General features: G+C 40.7%; 1 protein-coding gene across 2 annotated transcripts in view; it reads left to right on the top strand.

The window, feature by feature from the left end:
* Positions 1 to 17,399, top strand: part of PDE11A (phosphodiesterase 11A) — a 405,024-nt gene that overhangs the window by 363,209 nt on the left and 24,416 nt on the right. For both annotated transcript variants that reach the window (XM_045480319.1, XM_045480318.1), the window contains exons 18-19: positions 6,113 to 6,187; positions 11,276 to 11,359. In XM_045480319.1, the coding sequence (XP_045336275.1) occupies positions 6,113 to 6,187; positions 11,276 to 11,359 (159 nt within the window). The remainder of the gene's footprint in view (positions 1 to 6,112; positions 6,188 to 11,275; positions 11,360 to 17,399) is intronic.

Raw genomic sequence — 17,399 nt, 5'->3', positions numbered from 1 at the left:
GAGGCTTGGGCACGACATAGTTTATTGCACAGCCTTTCTTTAACGTGCTTCCACTGAATAATAGTATTTCTGACTCTGTAAGATTTTGTTAACACTCTAAATCCAAATAACGCATTGACCATTTCCTAAGGCAAGAGTTTCAAAAATAGTGTTTTTAAATAGGTAATCGTGTTTTAGCACAAGGTCCACTTTTTTCTCATCTGGAAAAAAAAAGAAAAAGAAAAGAAAAAAAAGAAAATAACAAATCAAGGAGGTCAAAAGGAAATTTTCTTTTTATTTAAAGACTATTTGGAGATGAAATCACGGTGGCCAAAGTGTGTAATATCCAAATTTAATTTGTACCCCAAAAAAATGGTGCCTTTACCATCTATCTGGTCTTACTGCTAAAAGTGTTAGTTTAGAGCAAGAACAGGTTTCAAGCCAGTAACCACACAATTTAAGATCCTTGATTACTGATAGTATTTGGAGATTAAACTCTTTTTTAATTTTCATGTGGCACACCTACTGTGTGGGGTCTAAAATAGTAACTTGGTATCTTAAGTCTCACCATTTTAGGGAAAATAAAGTAGACTCATATAACAATAAATAATATTTATTGACTAAATATCTAATTTTAAATGACTCCTTTATATGTATTATATCATTTAATCCTCCAACTTTGATTTAGGTATAGTTAGTCTAGTAGGCTGAATAATGGCAACCGAAAGATATTGGATGCTAATTTCTGGAACCTGTAAACATTGCCTTAGAAGGAAAAAGGGTATTTGCTGATGTGATTAAGTTAAGGGCCATCATTATCCTGGATTATCCAGGTGAGACCTAAACTCAATGACAGGTGTCCTCCTAAGAGAGAGAGAGAGAGACACTGGGAGATTACACATTCAGAATAGGGGAAGAGGATGTGAAGAGAAGGCAGAGAGTAGAGTGATGTGGCCACAAACAAGGGAAAGCTGGTAACTGCCAGAAAGTAGAAGAGGCAAAGGACAGATTCTCCCTTAGAGGCTCCAGAGCAAGCTCGGCCTTGGCAAAACCTTGGTTGCTGTCCAGTGAACTGATGTTGACCTGCCAACCTCCAGAACTATGGGAGAACAGATTCCTTATTGCTTTAAGCCACCAAGTTGTGGTCATTTCTGGCAATGCTGGGAAACTTATACAGTTATTACCCCTATTTCACAAATGGGGAAAATGAAGCCTAGAAAAGATAAGTAGCTTGAGGTGATACACCTAGTAAGTTGATAGAGCTAGGTATTCAAATCCCAACAGAGTAGGCTCCAAAGCCTTCGTTCTTTACAGCACTTCTACTCTTTCTTATACAAGATATACCAGTTGGCATTTTTAAATGATGCCAGTGTGTCAGCAGAATGGGCTGTTATCCCTCAGCCTCAGTGGCTTAACACAACACACTGCTTATGAACATGTGCATCCAGGACCAGCTTGGTACCATTCCTCATTTTGGACTGCGACTGAGGGAGCAGCTACCATTTGGATCATTCCGACAGAGGCCCTAGCATGTCTTGCACTGGCAAATAAATGCAAATAAATCCCCAGAAATTCATTGGCCAGAACTTGTCACAAGACCCCACCCAACCAGGAAGTAAAATCCTTTCCTGTGCCCAGAACGTAGAAAGCCAGAAATAGTTGGTGAAAACGTGACTACCACAGTTTGCCCTTCTAATCACCAAAAATGTGATTCACTCTCCTTCCTCAGGCAAAATATACTCATCCTGTCCCCAAGGGAGATGACCCAAATGTCCCAAGAGTCATGGTATCAAGCTCAAGTCCAGGATCTCTGGGTGATCTATGCCAGTCTCCACATCAGGTCTGGATGCAAATTAAAGACCTACACACACCCCAAACACAGCATTTGACTTACACTCAAACCACAAAACACTGATTACAACACTCCCATTCAGAAGGGGAAGAGATGACCAATATTTGGCAGTTAGGAGGCCACGGCAATTCCAAAATCCCACTGGGCATTCACTGGAAGGCCATCCACTCTGTGGTAGACCCTGATTCTCTGGGAGATGCTCCCTAGTCATCATTGTCCATGGCCCTTAGATCTACCCTGGGACATTATTCCTTTTCCGTTGCCTTCCTTGGCTGTATCCAATGCCCAGACAGTTTTCTCAGCCTGTTTCCCACCTAAAGAAGATTGAGGACCCAAGGCTTGTTTTAAGTTTTAAGTAGTCACAGTCTTAGTGGGGTTTTGGCACCAAACTCTCTTGAACATTTAGTCAGCTTCTTATGTCTTTGATCCTAGTCACTTCCATTTGCCAATAACCACATCCACAGTTCCATTCTAGACACACTTCTTAGATCTGCTCTATCTCTTTGCTTCCTTGTATTAAAGAACAAAGAAAACCAGCATATGTACTTCTTTCTTCCTCTTTCATGATCCAGTTCCTAGTATTCGGGGCCTAATGATTTCTCTGGGCCATTTGTCCAACTGAAGGGATATCCTATGTACCGCCTAATTCATTCAGTTTTTAACTGTGGATGCACTGGCCATACCTTTGATTCTAGTTGTAAGGCTGGGTCTTGATCAGCCTTTGTCATTCAAAACATATCTCAATTTTTATTTTTACACTTTGGAGTTAAAAAGCAGCTCTGTCTTCCATCCCTGAAGATGAAGACTCTGAATTTGTGACTCTCTCCTTTCCCTTTCATTCCTGGTTGTAAACCTGCCAATCCTTTTCAGAGCTCACTTCTTACGATACTTAGCAAAACACAGTCAATAGCAATTCTCACATGCTACCAACATTTTGTTTTCCAATATCTTCCCCTAAGGCTGTAAATTCATTAGATATACGGGGCGCCTGGGTGGCGCAGTCAGTTAAACGTCCGACTTCAGCCAGGTCACGATCTCGCGGTCTGTGAGTTCGAGCCCCGCGTCAGGCTCTGGGCTGATGGCTCAGAGCCTGGAGCCTGTTTCCGATTCTGTGTCTCCCTCTCTCTCTGCCCCTCCCCCTTTCATGCTCTGTCACTCTCTCTGTCCCAAAAATAAATAAACGTTGAAAAAAAAAATAGATATATTATTTGCTTTATTTCAAAGAGAATTGTACAAAATATTTTGCCACTGTGTACCATGGGTGTCATCCTTATAGCCTCCAACAGCCGTTTCCTCACTGTTTTATACCTGCCCCCCAAGCTGATGCTACATATTTTAGGGTCTTCTTATTTTTCTTCCTTCTTTTTCTTTCTTTCTAAAAAGAATGCACCTCATTTCCATACCATTTTTTTTGTGTGAGTCAAAACTAGGCTAGGCTTTGCTGCAATAACAGATATATTCTCAAATTTCAGTTGCTTTACTCAAAGAAAAGTTTATTTCTTGTTCCTATCACAGTCCAATGCAGATTTCCTATAAAGTTCTCCAATAAATAGCTCTCCTCCAATTGAACTTTGGTTTTCATTTTGGTTTTCAACTTCACACTTGAAGTTACATAAAGCAGGGAGGAATTTGCTTAGTTGAGTAGCATATTTCTATATCTCTGTCCACCCTTCACTTCCCCAGTGTGGGAAGCCTCCTCTATAGTAAAGTCTGGACCAGAGAAGAGATAGGTATCTTCCAGGTATCAGGAAAAACTGTAGTAGTGGGGTGGCCTCTTGAATTGGGATGGAAAGAAGTGGAGGGGTAGAGAGCAGAAGAAAATTCAGGGGACCAGGGGGAAAATAGAGAAGATTGGAAAGAGAGTGGGATGAGGTATGATATGCCGGAACTTTCAGAAACCCCAGTGAAATGCATGTCAACAACTAAAGGAGCAGTAGCCCACTTGGGAGTGGGAAAGGGACAGGACAAAGCACTTAACAAGAAAAAAATGTTCTGCATTGATGTTGTAGACCAACTTGGGAGGCCTATTGGCCGGTCTCTTGGTCATTGATGTAAATAGTATTTTATTTTTAGGATGTGAAGTTCTGCTGATCGATGCAGAAAAAACTCAAGAGTTTGGGGAAATAAAGCACAAAACCATGTTTTTCCAAACACTTGCATCAGAAATCATGCCACAGCTCTAAACTGGAGATCTCATTTGTGTTTGTCTCCAAATTGAATAGGTTAAAACATTTTCAGAAACATACTTCTATGATTTTAGGAAACATTTGGACAAAAACAATAGAACCTTCTTTTAAAAATATAAATATATTTCTAATTTCCTAGAGGTTGATATTTTTAAATTTCCTTGCAAAATGGTTTTTTTTACTGGTGTCTATTCCAGTTTTACTTCCTCACAAACATGACTCTAAGCATGTGGGTTTCCCCAGTGACCCCCCCCCCCAGGCCTGATTAGCATCTCAATTTCCTTCTTTAATAAAAAATTCAATTAGGAGCCACTTAATGTTCCTGATTGGGTTTTTAAGTACAAATGAAACAGTGATACAAGTTGAACTGTGAAAGAAGCACAGGGGAGATACCCAGGACCACTTTAGAAAGATCAGGGACAGGATTGTGTTTTAATTTCTTTGCTTTCCAGGGGTGATAGACCTGTGTAGGACTCCTACCTGGGGGTGACCTGATGTGCACATTTGTATTCTTTAGTGCAAAAGACCCACCTCAGAGCAATCTGAGGGAGTGTTCTGGGGACTGAATAAATGAGGCCAGGCCCTTAGGGGACCATTTCTTTTTTAAAGGAAGGCCAGAGACAGAAAGAGAGTCCTGGAGTGCTAATGTGGCAGAGACTAGAGAGAGAAGTGAATCAGGCCCTAGAAAAATTGAGCCAGCTCCAACTAATTTTATGCTATTGAATTTTTTAAAGGTACCCATATTCCTTATAAGAAATGTTTAAAATCTGGACTGACTAGATATTCTATTTCTTTACATATGAGCTACATACTTGCTATTCTCAGGGTGTGCGTGTGTGTGTGTGTGTGTGTGTGTGTGTGTGTGTGTGTAAGAGATAGAGATGTTTTTATGTTTTATCAATGGTTATGATTTATGGTGGACAAAATCTCTTGAGAGATACACTTAGGTAAATTATGTTGATTCTATCCACTTGACCAAAAATTAAACCATTCTAGCTTTTTCCAGACCATGAATCTCATCTTCATAAGATCCTGGAATAGAGGAAAAACTGGTCGGGGGATCTAGACCTTCTTGCCTTCAACTTTTCTGAAATTTTGTTTTCTGCTCGTCCAAATTTTGTAAATCCAGCCAGTTCATCTGAGAGATTTCCTAGATCTTGTTCCTTAGTATTGTTGAAAATACCTGTTTAACACTTACCTGTTATATCATTATGCTTCCCATAAGCTATCATTAGAAGCACAGGGCTTGGAGAAGCTTCTCTGTAGCTTAACAATGATCAATCATCAACTTCTGATCATCTATGCTAATAGATGAAAAGTGAAAAAAAATAGAAGTCCTTACTCTGGAAAAATCTCTACCATTTGCTTGTACCAACTAGAACCTACCATAAATTAATACTTTTAGTACATAGATTAAGACAGCTGAAGACCAAATCAACATTCTTCAAACTGTATCATGACACACTGTAAAAAACAAAACAAACAAAAAAAAAAAACTGGTATGAACAGTGAATCTAGCATTAGTCCTGCCCCTTAACTAATTGCTACAGTAAGAAGCAGAGGTGTGCCCTGGGGTTATCCTATCCAAAGTCCACACAATTATTGATAGGGTGAGGCAGTTAAGGAGTTTGGGGGATGGCCAATGAAACCAAGCTAAGATAAAAGTGTGCAACAAAGTAAAGAATCTGGGTTGAAACAACCAAAGGTTAGCAAAAATATTACAAGTATATTATAATATGGAAACAGAAATTATGATTAGGGATTATTTGCCTCATTTTTCTATAATAAGAACATTTCCTACTTTGAAGCTGGCAACCCCATGCCTCATTGTGAATATGGAATCTGCACGGTCAGAGATCATCTACTGGCAGGCATCTGAAAATACCCTGCACAAGTTCTTCTGATTAAAAGGAAATCAGTTTCATTGATTAAGTTCTATAATATGTTGAAACAGAAAAGGTTAATGTACTCCTTCAAAAGCTTTTTAAATTATTATCTATGTTGAAGATAATCACCATACATGTAAGGCAGAAATAACTTCTGAGTCTTATGATAAATTACACATAACCATAAATTACATATTTATATGTTCCAGGTGGCTGAACTTGTAACCAGTGAGTTCTTTGAACAAGGAGATCGGGAGAGATCAGAACTCAAACTCACTCCTTCAGTAAGCCCATCCTTTTATTATGACACATTTAGCCTTTGGAATGACATTTTCAGCAGCAACTCCAAATCACACCCTGAAAGTGGGAAAGACTGAGAGTGGATTTAAGAAAGCACTCCTGAAAGTTTAAAACTTTAATTAAACTTAGACGCTAAACACTCCTATTCCCAGGTTTCTGATTAAGAGTGGTGAGCTACTTAACAAGCATTTCCTGAGCTCACATGGTAAGACAAGTGGGCACAAGGGAGGATGTACCGAGTGGCACTGGAGTAGCTCCAAGCCCAGTGCTGGCATTACATAAGTGGTCCGTACCTACCTTGGAAGAGAAATACAGACAAAAGTTAAAGGCAGCCTGTCCAGCCATGAGGAGCTTAGAACAGACAACTGCAGTAAATAATGGTCGTTCTGGGTTTTATTTTCCAGTTTGGGGCTTTCTAAAATCCCAAACCCAGATCATTTCAAGTCTCTGTTTCTTTCCTTTGTTTGCAAAATGAAAAGTCTCACTTGGGGAACTAGGTTCTGTTGACTGAAATGCTATTTTTCTTGGATTCACCCATTCAATTATTATTTGAGAATGCTTACTGTAGGCTCAGGATGATGCTGTTTTTACTCAAACAAGACAAAAGACATAAATGCCTCATCCACAAGGAGGGGGTGGCCTCTATTCTTAAGGAATGGTTAGCTACAAATCGTCACCTCACAACTCAAAGAATGGTACAAAGCACTGTAAAGCTGGTATAGCACAGTAGATTCAGTTAGGCTCATTAATAGATTCATTAGGCTTAAGGAATGTTTGAATTGTCAGGAATGTCTGTTTATGAGGATTCAAGTCAACCGAGTTCTGAACATTTGGAGGTTATTTGTAAGATCTTCAAGTTTTAGGACGCCTTTCTTTTCAAGCATTTAAAAGTAAGGAAAAGCCAGAGAGCTAGCTCTTAGTCAAACAGCTTCACCTGTCTGAAGTCAGACCTCACAGCCTTAACTAATTTTAGCTATTCTTAATTTGTTGCCTACCTATAAAAGGTCAGAAGACTCCATAGGCTAAAACACTCACCCTGTATTTTAGTTTCCAAAGCAGTATCTACTTATACTGTTTCCAGAACATCCCTTTATTCTTTTTTGGTGGTATCAGCAGATTTGGCTGTGATGCCAGTTTGGGGTACAGAGTTAATGTGTAAAACCCTAGTGACAACCCAAATTCCTCTCAGCTACATGTTTATTTTCAAATGAAAGCTTTCTTCCACTTAAAAATTGTTTCAGGGGCTTTGTCTGAAGGGTTTATAATGTAGCAATACCACAGGTCATTTAATTAAGTGGAAAAAAAAAATGAGTCGGTTGCCAGCATTGGCGACCTGGCAAGTGCAGTGATGCAGCACTAAGGAGGCTTTGTACACTCAGGTAAGGCGTTCGCTGAACACATAAATGAAATGAATTTTGCGGTGGAAACATAGCACTAAATGCTACTCTCTCCTCGCAAAAGGCTACTCAACATTGCCAATGACAGTCTCCTGGCTGCTGTGGCAGGGGTATTTCTCATTAGTCCTTTCCCAAAGGTGTCTGGAAATGCATGCATGCAGAGGTGACATCAGTTGTGTGTCTTTTATTCCTTGATGTTTAGGGAGAAAATTGTCTGGGAATCCCTCCATCTGGTGTCACGGTCCTAGAGGTCATCAGGGTAACTTTCTGAAGACAACGGCTAATCTAGACCACAGCCAAGGGTTAATAGTAGAAGCAGTGAGTCAGTTAGTAAAACATGCTCGAGCACCTCTGGGTAGCGAGCGTGAAGCTGGGCACTGTGCATCCAGCCATGAGCAAGGCTGTCAACTGATGGGAAAGATAGACATTATATAAATAATCACTCATAATCAACTACAAGATGCAAAAGGCTGTAAAAGGAAAGCACAGGACAATCAATGTGCTATCTCACACTTGCACTCAAAAACATTTATTGAGAAGTGACTAGTCTAGAAATAAACTTTTACAGTATGGCCAACTGTCAACAGAATGCTAAGACAATTCAATGGGGTCAGTCCTCTGTCTTCTCAAATAGTGCAGGGACAGCAGGATATCCACATGCAAATGAATGACGCTAGATCCCTGTCACCAAACCTCAAAATAATCTCAAAGTGGATCATAGACCTAAATGTGAGGGCTAAAACTATATGAGACTCTTGGAAGAAAACAAGGTATAAATCTTCTGAAAAATAAAATAGATAAATTGGACTTCATTAAAATTTAAAACTTTGCATCTTTTTTTTTTTTTTTTTTTACTTCAGCTGTTGTTTATTGACACAGGTAGGCTCTATAGCAACAGGCCAGGAGGTGGCTGCAGTAGTGGGGAAAATGGAGGGTGAGGGGAGTGTTTGCCTACAACAATGGCTGAGTAGAGTGTAGGAAGACAAGTGCACAATGCATGACAAGGTGGGAGTGGGGGGAGACTGAGGCAGGTGGAGGAGCAAGGAAGGGCCTGGGCCAGTCTCCTTAAACCGGAACCACTGCCCTATGCCACAACTCTTGTTGGCGGTCTCTTGATGCCAGGCCAGGGGTGGGAGTCCGTTTTCTGTAGGAACTGAGTGGAGTACACAAAAAGGAGGAGATGCAGGAGGCGTTGCCCTCTGTGAAACTTTGCATCTTAAAGGACACTATCAAGAACATGAAAAGACAGCCGACAGTATAGAGAAATTATTTGCAGATCATCTATCTGATATGGGCCTGGTATCTAGAATATAGAGAGAACTATTACAATTCATAGAAAGACAACCCAATTTTTTAAAAGGGCAAATGATCTGAATACATATTTCTCCAATGAATATCTATATATGTATATATAGATACATACATGGCCAATAAGCACATGAAAAGATGCTCAAAATCATTAGTCATCAGGGAAATGCAAATCAGAACCACAATGAGACACCACTTTCACAGGGACTAGCTACAATTAAAAAGATAGACAAAAACAAGTGTTGGTGAGGATGTGGAGAAACTGGAACTTCCCACACTGCTGATGGGAACATAAAGTCATGCAGCTGTTTTGGAAAACAATTTGACAATTAACGAAAACATTAAATATTGGCTTCAGCACATGGCCCAGCAATTCTGCCTCTAGGTATATCCCCAAGAGAAATGAAAACATACACTTGCAGAGAAACTTGTACGTGAATGTTCACATTATTCATAATAGCTGATAAGTGGGAACGACCCAAATGCCCATCACCTGATGAATGGATAAATAAAATATGGTGATCTATACAATGTAATATCATTTGGCCATAAAAGGGATGAAGTGCTGATGCATGTTACAGGAATGAACCTTGAGAACATCATGCGTGGTGAAAGAAGCCTGTCACAAAAGACCACGTATCATACGATTCCATTTATGTGAATGTGCAGAATAACCAAATCTATACAAACAGAAAACAGATCACTGGTTGCCTAAGGGTAGAGCCTTGGGGGAGTTGAGGAGTGACTGCTAACTGATACGAGATTTCTTTTTGGGGTGATAAAAATGTGCTAAAATTGACTATAGTAACGGTTGCACAACTAATTGTGAATATACTAAAAACCACTGACACTGAATTTAAAAAAAAAAAAAAAAAATTCTATACACCAGAAACAGTAATTAAGTAAATAAGGAAATTTCAGATAGCAATGAGCACTGAAGAGTAGATAACAGAATATTATTTTTTAATATTTATTTATTTATTTTTGAAATTGAGAGACAGCATGAGCAGGGGTAGGGGCAGAGAGAGAGAGAGGGAGACACAGAATCCAAAGCAGGCTCCAGGCTCCAGGCTCCGAGTTGTCAGCACAGAGCCCAATGCAGAGCTTGAACCCATGAACTGTGAGCTCATGACCTGACCGACTGAGCCACCCAGGCGTCCCTAGAATAATATTTTTAAAGGAACATTTTGGACAAAGACTCGTGCAGTTCACAAGAACCACTCCTTCCCCCAGGAGACCCTAGTCCTCTTTCCTGGTATTTCACATTTCATGTTGCAAGACAAGGATGAGAAGAGCCTGCGGGAGTCAGTGACCTTCTCTGACTGGAGATTTTTTTGGAGATATTTCCCTCAGCAGCACTCTTATGTCTTCTTGTGAGCCCTGGCAGCTGGTGATTTCTGTCCTGCCCACTCCCACCCTCATTGATAAGTCTGAAGGGTGCTGGATTGTGCAACATCTCCAGACCAAGGGAAAGTCCTGGATCTTCCTTCATGACCTGTGTGAATGCTGAGATGATGTGGATGTCACCCACTATCTCTGTAAAGACCAAACCTACTCTAAGACAGGAATGCAGGGAAAGGTCGCTTCTCAGACCTTGGCCTTATTCTTTGATAGCAAAGACAGGGACATTCTTAAGGGAGTAGAACTGGCAGTGTTTGTTCAAGAATCCCCCTTAGCCCCCAATTCCAACTGATTGTTTCCCTTTTTATGTCTGCCCAACAGATATATGTCCCTTCTTTTTCTCAAAAAAGTATACCTAAAATTTCTAAACATTGTAATATCATGAAGTTTAAAGCCTGGGAGTGAGGAGAGAATGGGTACCTGCCACCATCATCCATCCAATGATAGATAAAAATTTAGGAATCTATTAATGACAGAAGCTTATCGAAAAACACAGTTGTCAAACCCACACCCCACCCTGAAAAATGAATACAAATAGTTTCTGTTTAAAATGAAACTGCTTTTAAGGATCTTTTCTCATCTATCCCACCTTCTTTCACTATAAAAATAAAAGCCTGCATTATTTTTGTGGCAATGAAACATATCCCCTTCCCCTTGACTCATACCCAATTCCCAGTGAACTGATGACTTGATTTAGTGGCCATTACCTGTATCTGAAGACAGATTTTGGCCCCAAGGAGTTGCGTGCTATAAAGTTCAAATAAATTCGCTTACAAATCTCATAAAAAGAGGTGAAAATACTTTCTTTCTCATCACAGATAAAGGAAAAGAAAGTACATGTAAAGATTGATTGTGATTTGTGAAGTGTTCAGTTGGTAAAAATTGGATCACTGTGGCAAAGTGTTGACAAAGCACCTGTAAAATACTCCAGAGTAATAAAGACAAGCTTCTCCTCCCCCATTCTAGGCTATCTTTGACCGGAACCGGAAAGATGAACTGCCTCGGTTACAATTGGAGTGGATTGATAGCATCTGTATGCCTTTGTATCAGGTACTCAGGATTTGGGAGGTGGAGGGGAGGAGTTGGCGGTGCATGTCCTGACTGAGCCAGGAAAGAAGTGTGTATGTACTCTCAGAAACATTAGTTTTAGGAGACCTTTCCAGGGTAAGTGTATTGCTAAGAACTTTGGCTGTGGTCAATCTTTTCTCAGATTTCTGACCGTCTCCTAGGAAAAGTTAGTGCTAGGAGGCCAGAGACCTGAGTTCTCCTTCTAGGACATAATCTCCATGGGCCTTGATGCCCCCATCTATAAACCAGGATTAAAAATATTTTACCTCAGTATTTCCCAAGCTGTGCCCTGTGGAACACAAGTATCCAGCCATAGCCTAATAGATATCTCTTCAAAAAGAGCTCTCAGGCCCAACAACTAGGGAACCTGAGGGCTCAGAGGAGTCCTTCAGGAAAGAAACATGTTCAACCTTGATCAATGCCAAATTTCTCAAACATTTGACTGTGGAAATCTTCTTCATTTTTGTTTTACAAGTTTTCTTTCACTTTTACTAATATCCTACGAGACACAAGAGTTCCATGAAACCATGACACCTGGTCTTCTGTCCTGATCGCATGGTCTGGGCCACAGAGTTTTGAAAGAACCTTCCATGGGAAAGCTCTGCCTCTCTCTGAGACGCATGTGACAAATGCCGCTGCGTGGTGGTCGGGACCCTGCTTCTGGCAAGGAGACAAGTGTCATGGGCTTTGAATGTTCACACTCCACTTTTTGAGTACAGATTAGGATCGGCACCAGTTAACACTAAGGGTTTAGTGTTCATTGGCTTTTAATTCTGCTACTAAGCATTTGCTTTCATGTGTAAAACCTGGCGAGTTCTTTACCCCCTACCTCGCTCAATCAGACTGAGCTGCTTTTCCAACTTCAAAGTGAGAAACACATGCAGGGAAAGCAAAACCGCGTTAGTTTCTCACTCTGTGTAACTCCATTAAAAACACAGTATTGGTTTTTAAGGACCTCACAACCATTAAGTTTCAGGCTTATCTACCACTTCGTTTTCAACACTTTTAGGAGCTGCTGAGCCCTGTCACATTACACTAAAAAAAAAAATCCTAGAATACTATCTTGAAGATAGAAATGAAACTTTTTAATGACTATAAACAGCAAAAAACACCAAAATTCATATCTTTGTTTTACATGAACCATCCAATACATGATAGCATAAAATCAAAGTTTTAAAATAATCTTAAGTACATTATTTTAGCTATAAATGGCACATAATGCTCTTGTTTAATAATGAAAACTTGGGTGAAAAAATCAAGAGTAACGTACACTTTATTATAAGAGGCTTCTTGACTTTCTTTTCTTCCTGTCTGCTCCTCCCACCCTTGCTTCTCTGGTATCTCTGCATAAGCTGGGTGCCCAGGTACAAAGCCCACAGCTGTTGGGTCAGATATATCTTGCTTTGCTAAATTCGCCTTGACTACTCATGTTGAATTATTTATAATTTATTCAGTTTCCTGTGTCCACTGAGGCAATAAATGGGATGAATTTTTGCAATTAGTAAATTCCTTTTACGATGGGTAAAGCTTAGGAGGACAAAGACTTGTAATTGTGGGACTGATAAATTTTCGGTATTAGTTTGCAAAGCTTCTTTGGAATGGACCCAAAGTCCACATATCCTTCCTATGTGATTGGTTATAATAAATGCTGGCAAGGATTCTCATGGGCTTTTCCATGCTAATTTCATTGTTTTGCGTCTGATTCACAATTCTTTGGGCTTATCTTATACTTCCTATTAAGTACTTTGAAATCTTCAGGTTAAAAAGGAAACTACTTGAAATTGAAATCGAAACTAGCACTTTCCAGAATTTAGGGAGTAATACCACATCACATTATCTATCATTCTTGATTTTCCACATCTGTTTTACTTTACTCCCTATCTGTGAGGTTAGATACACCTGCTATTTTTATCCACAGAAAATTAACATAGAGCAGTTTTAAGTGACATTCCCACCAAGTTAGAGTTGTGTCCCACATATCTGTGGCCTTGGTTTTGGTGTAGTGGTCTTTCTACCACCCATTCCACCTCTGCTGGGTATTTCTTCCACAATCTTTTCTTATTAAACTAATGAGAGAACCATGGCATTGTAAAGAGGAGTGTAGAAGGAGTTGTTTATAAAAGTTCATGTTCAGGGACACCTGGGTGGCTCAGTTGGTTAAGCGTCCAACTCTTGGTTTCAACTCATGTCATGATCTTGTGGTTTCGTGGGTTTGAGTCCTACATCAGGCTCTGTGCTAACAGTGCGGAGCCTGCTTGGGATTCTGTTTCTCCCTCTCTCTGCCTCTCCCCCTTCATGCTGTCTCTGTCTCTCTCAAAATTAATTAATTAAAAAGATTTTTTTAAAGTATGTTCATTTCTGCTGCTATGTCTTCTCAGCTAGCAAAGTATGAAAATCATGTTCATTTTAAATGTCTTATCACTTATTTTTTAAAATAACACAGATTTTATTTGTAAATTCTTTATAAGTCTTTGAAACCAGTATTTCAAAAAGCCCTCAAACTGAAACTTTGCTGAATGATTTCAAGTGTCCTCTCTGAGAGTCCCTATTTTGTTCCATCTCACACAGTTGGGGGAGAAGGGGATTGTCCGTTATTTAAATGGGCAATCTGACATTCACTGTTGCGCCCTGGAGCTGAAATGGAATCAGTCAGTGGGCAGGAATCACCATTAGTGCAAAGATACAAAACATTGAGGAAGTAACTCACCAAGCAAGAGAAGTCACTGGTATGACACTAGTTCCTGCAAATGTCTGCAGGAACTCAGGTTGTTGCCAAAAGGGAAGATTGAGGTTTCAGACATGAAAGTGCAGTCATAAAGAGCCTGAGAAAATAGAAAGCAGATGGGGAAAGTATGCAGGTGGCCAGAATCTCAAAAAGGGATTATCTGAAATGCCATGGTCTGAATTATATAGAGTGTCGAAATCCAGGGTGCCCTTGCTAGGTCAGTCTGGGCGCAGGGGAAGAGGATACAGAATAGTACAGATGAGACAAAGAATGTTCCTTTTCATGGCCAGGACCCTGCCCCCAAGGTGGAGCAGTTTGGGTGGCTGGAAACCTCTTGTAGAACCTGAGGCAGATAGATACTCATGGAGAGAGCTGGGATCTCGTGCAGAGGAGCAGTGTGGAGAGCGCCCTCTAGCGAGGGTGGAAGCTCACCGAAGCACTGGGCTGATGGCTTGAACGTGGAATACGGAAGTTTAGTAGCAGGGTGGAGAGGGAGCTGAGTGGTAGATACATATATGGTTTTAGTACAGCTTTTTGACTTCATTGACTTTCACTGGGTGAAGTGGTTTCCCTTCATGGTGTTGAAAAGCTTGTGCATACGTCAAACTTCAAAATAGATCAAGCACTTTCCTCTTTCACTCCAGTTTGCGGAGTTTTGTCCTTCCTCCAAGCCAAGGGTAGATTATCGATAGTCTCGGGTGCCTGAAGGGCTACTTACTAGTGTGCTAGGTGGGAACTCACACAAACTACATTTTGGATGCTCACTGCATTTAAAACTGAAACTCTTATCTCTGAGACAACTTCAACTTCCAGGGAGGGCCAATGTTGAAGGAAAAGCAGGCCAACTCCTCCAATCCTCCTAAAATCTATTCATTAGGAAGTTACCTAAGTAATCTAGTGATTGACTGGAAGTGACTGCCAGAAAATACATAAAAATATATAAACAAAGTGGTGCGTGGAGAAGGAGCATGCCCAGAACACTCCCAGATTGACAGATAGTTATATTGTAGGGAGATGCGACACTAATATTTACATGTGAGTATATAATTCTCCAGAACTTGCTTGTCTTTTTAATCTGATGGCTCCAAACTTTTCTTTAAAAAAAATAGAAAATGGTCCTAACAGGCAGAAGTCATGATTTATCTGTGACAGCATTTCAATCAGGAAGCATATAGGAAGTCAAGAGTGGGCAGGGACCCATCAGAGCGTGTGCCCCAAGAGAAGACTAGAGCCCAGTTAGTTAGCTCCGTCCTAGCAGGGTATCTTGGAGGAACACATTGACATCTGATTCCCGTGCTTTCTGCTGTCTTTGCACCCTGCTGGGATCCATTAGCCTGCTGCTCAACATCTTTGGAGGGAGAAAAAAATATAAAGAAAGAAAGAAGAAAAAGAAAAAAAGACACCATCAAACTTTGAAGCCACTGCTGTACCAGCCTTAGGGATAAACAGAAAGCCTGATGTGACAGCATCACACTGAGCTTCTCTTTGCAATAGCGAGCTCAGTTTTTGCCCTTTGTTTTCATTCTTAACTTAATCAAACCTCAGTGTACCTAGAATTTCAATGATGCATAGAGGCGTTATAAATCTTCTATTGTTAAGGATTGAGGGATCTAATTGTTATTATGAACATAATCGCATTTGCAGCCCATCCCAAACAGGTTCTTGACTTGGAGGTGGATTTTTTCCACAGATATTTCAAAAGGGCTTGACCTGGACAGGATCTAGCTGGAACAATTCCCTGTCTAGTTCTGCAAGCGTATTGCCTCTTTATTAAAATGCCAAGGAGTTTCTGCAACAGGCAGGGCTTCTGATGTTTTGATTACAGTAACTTTTGACCTTTTTTCTGCCTTCAGTTGTAATAGTCGTTTTGAAAAATACCTTCACCTGATGCAATTAATAAGCTCTCTGAAGGGAGAGAGAAAAGAATCTTTATAATTGAGATTGTGAAGACTGGGAATTAGAATTGGTAAATTGGAAAAGAGGATGTAAAGTGCTAAGACAATTTTTCTGGACTCCAGTAGAAGTTCTTTAAACACAACTTAATATTCCCCAGATGGCTCATGCTTTGTGTCCAGTTTTTTGAAAAAGAATCAGTAATGAGCTACTGAGTCACTAGTTAGATTATAACATCATCTTCTCTTAAAAACCTACAAGGGATAGAATGTGGATCCAGAGAACAACAATTGCATCAGATACTTTTTTTAAAAAAGGATACCACCCAAATAGGTTTTCTATCAATGCTTTCTCTACAATATTTGGCATTCTTATGGATGAGAGGAAGAAATAGTTGGGGCTAATTTCTTGTCTTTACAAGGAATGACATCATGTATAACTCAAGAAGCCTCAAGGAAAGCGAGGGAAATAAGTTCCTATATTCTTTATAATTTATCTATCTGGCTCCACCTTTTCCTGGTGATGTGGGGAGGAGAGGCGTGCAGGGACTGCGCTTAAACTTGACAATTAAGGTATCACAGTTTTTTTCTTGTTGGAACAGACCTTTGGGAGGACTGAAATGTGAACAGTTCCAAATCAGAGCTATGTCTTCTCCCTAGCTGCCATCCAGGCATCAGGGTGGGGGGGGCTCCCTCCCCTATCCTTGTGAACACTCTGTAAGCATTGGGGAGAAAGGCCCAAACACACATACTGCCTGTTAGGTCTCACCGGGTTCACGGAGAGCTGGCTGGTCAGGGCTCGGTGTGATGCCATGCTGGCTTCTAGGTGACCATGGGTGTGATATGCACTCCGCCCAGGGCCTGGCCACTCGCTCTGGCTGCTGAAGTCTGAGGTCCTGGTAGGAACCTCTCGTGGCAAGCCCCTAGCAGCTTTCTGGTCAGATCTAGTCACCTGCTTTTCTCGCCTGAGTGCTCAGCTCCTGTGGGCCACCAGTGAACTTCCAACTACTTTCTCCTCGCCGTGCTGTCCACACAATTTCCTTGGCACTTTCTAATAAGCCGCCTGGGTAGTGCCAACTTGTTCTAGTAAATTCTATCACTTTCCTGAATTAGGCTCTGAGATTCAAGAGACAAGCCCTCCCCTGACCCCCCGCCAGGCTTCATCTCCCAAGGAACAGGGAAGGAACAAGGAACTCACTTCTCATTTTCCCTTTCTCCCCACCCTCCATTTCTGTCTCTGTCCATTATCTCTCTCTCTTTTCTCTCTTCCCCCATCCCCATCCCTCACCCCCACAGTGGAAAGTGTTTTAATTTCCTTTTCCTTGTCTAATGGGAACTATCCTTATATGGTGTCCCCTGTGCTGTCCGCACTAGAGCTTTGTGGCCAGATGTGATGATCTGACTT

The sequence above is a fragment of the Leopardus geoffroyi genome, chromosome C1 (assembly GCF_018350155.1).
Source record: "Leopardus geoffroyi isolate Oge1 chromosome C1, O.geoffroyi_Oge1_pat1.0, whole genome shotgun sequence".
Lineage (NCBI taxonomy): Eukaryota > Metazoa > Chordata > Mammalia > Carnivora > Felidae > Leopardus > Leopardus geoffroyi.
Note: the sequence above shows the minus strand (reverse complement) of the source record. Positions and strands in the feature narration are given on the sequence as shown.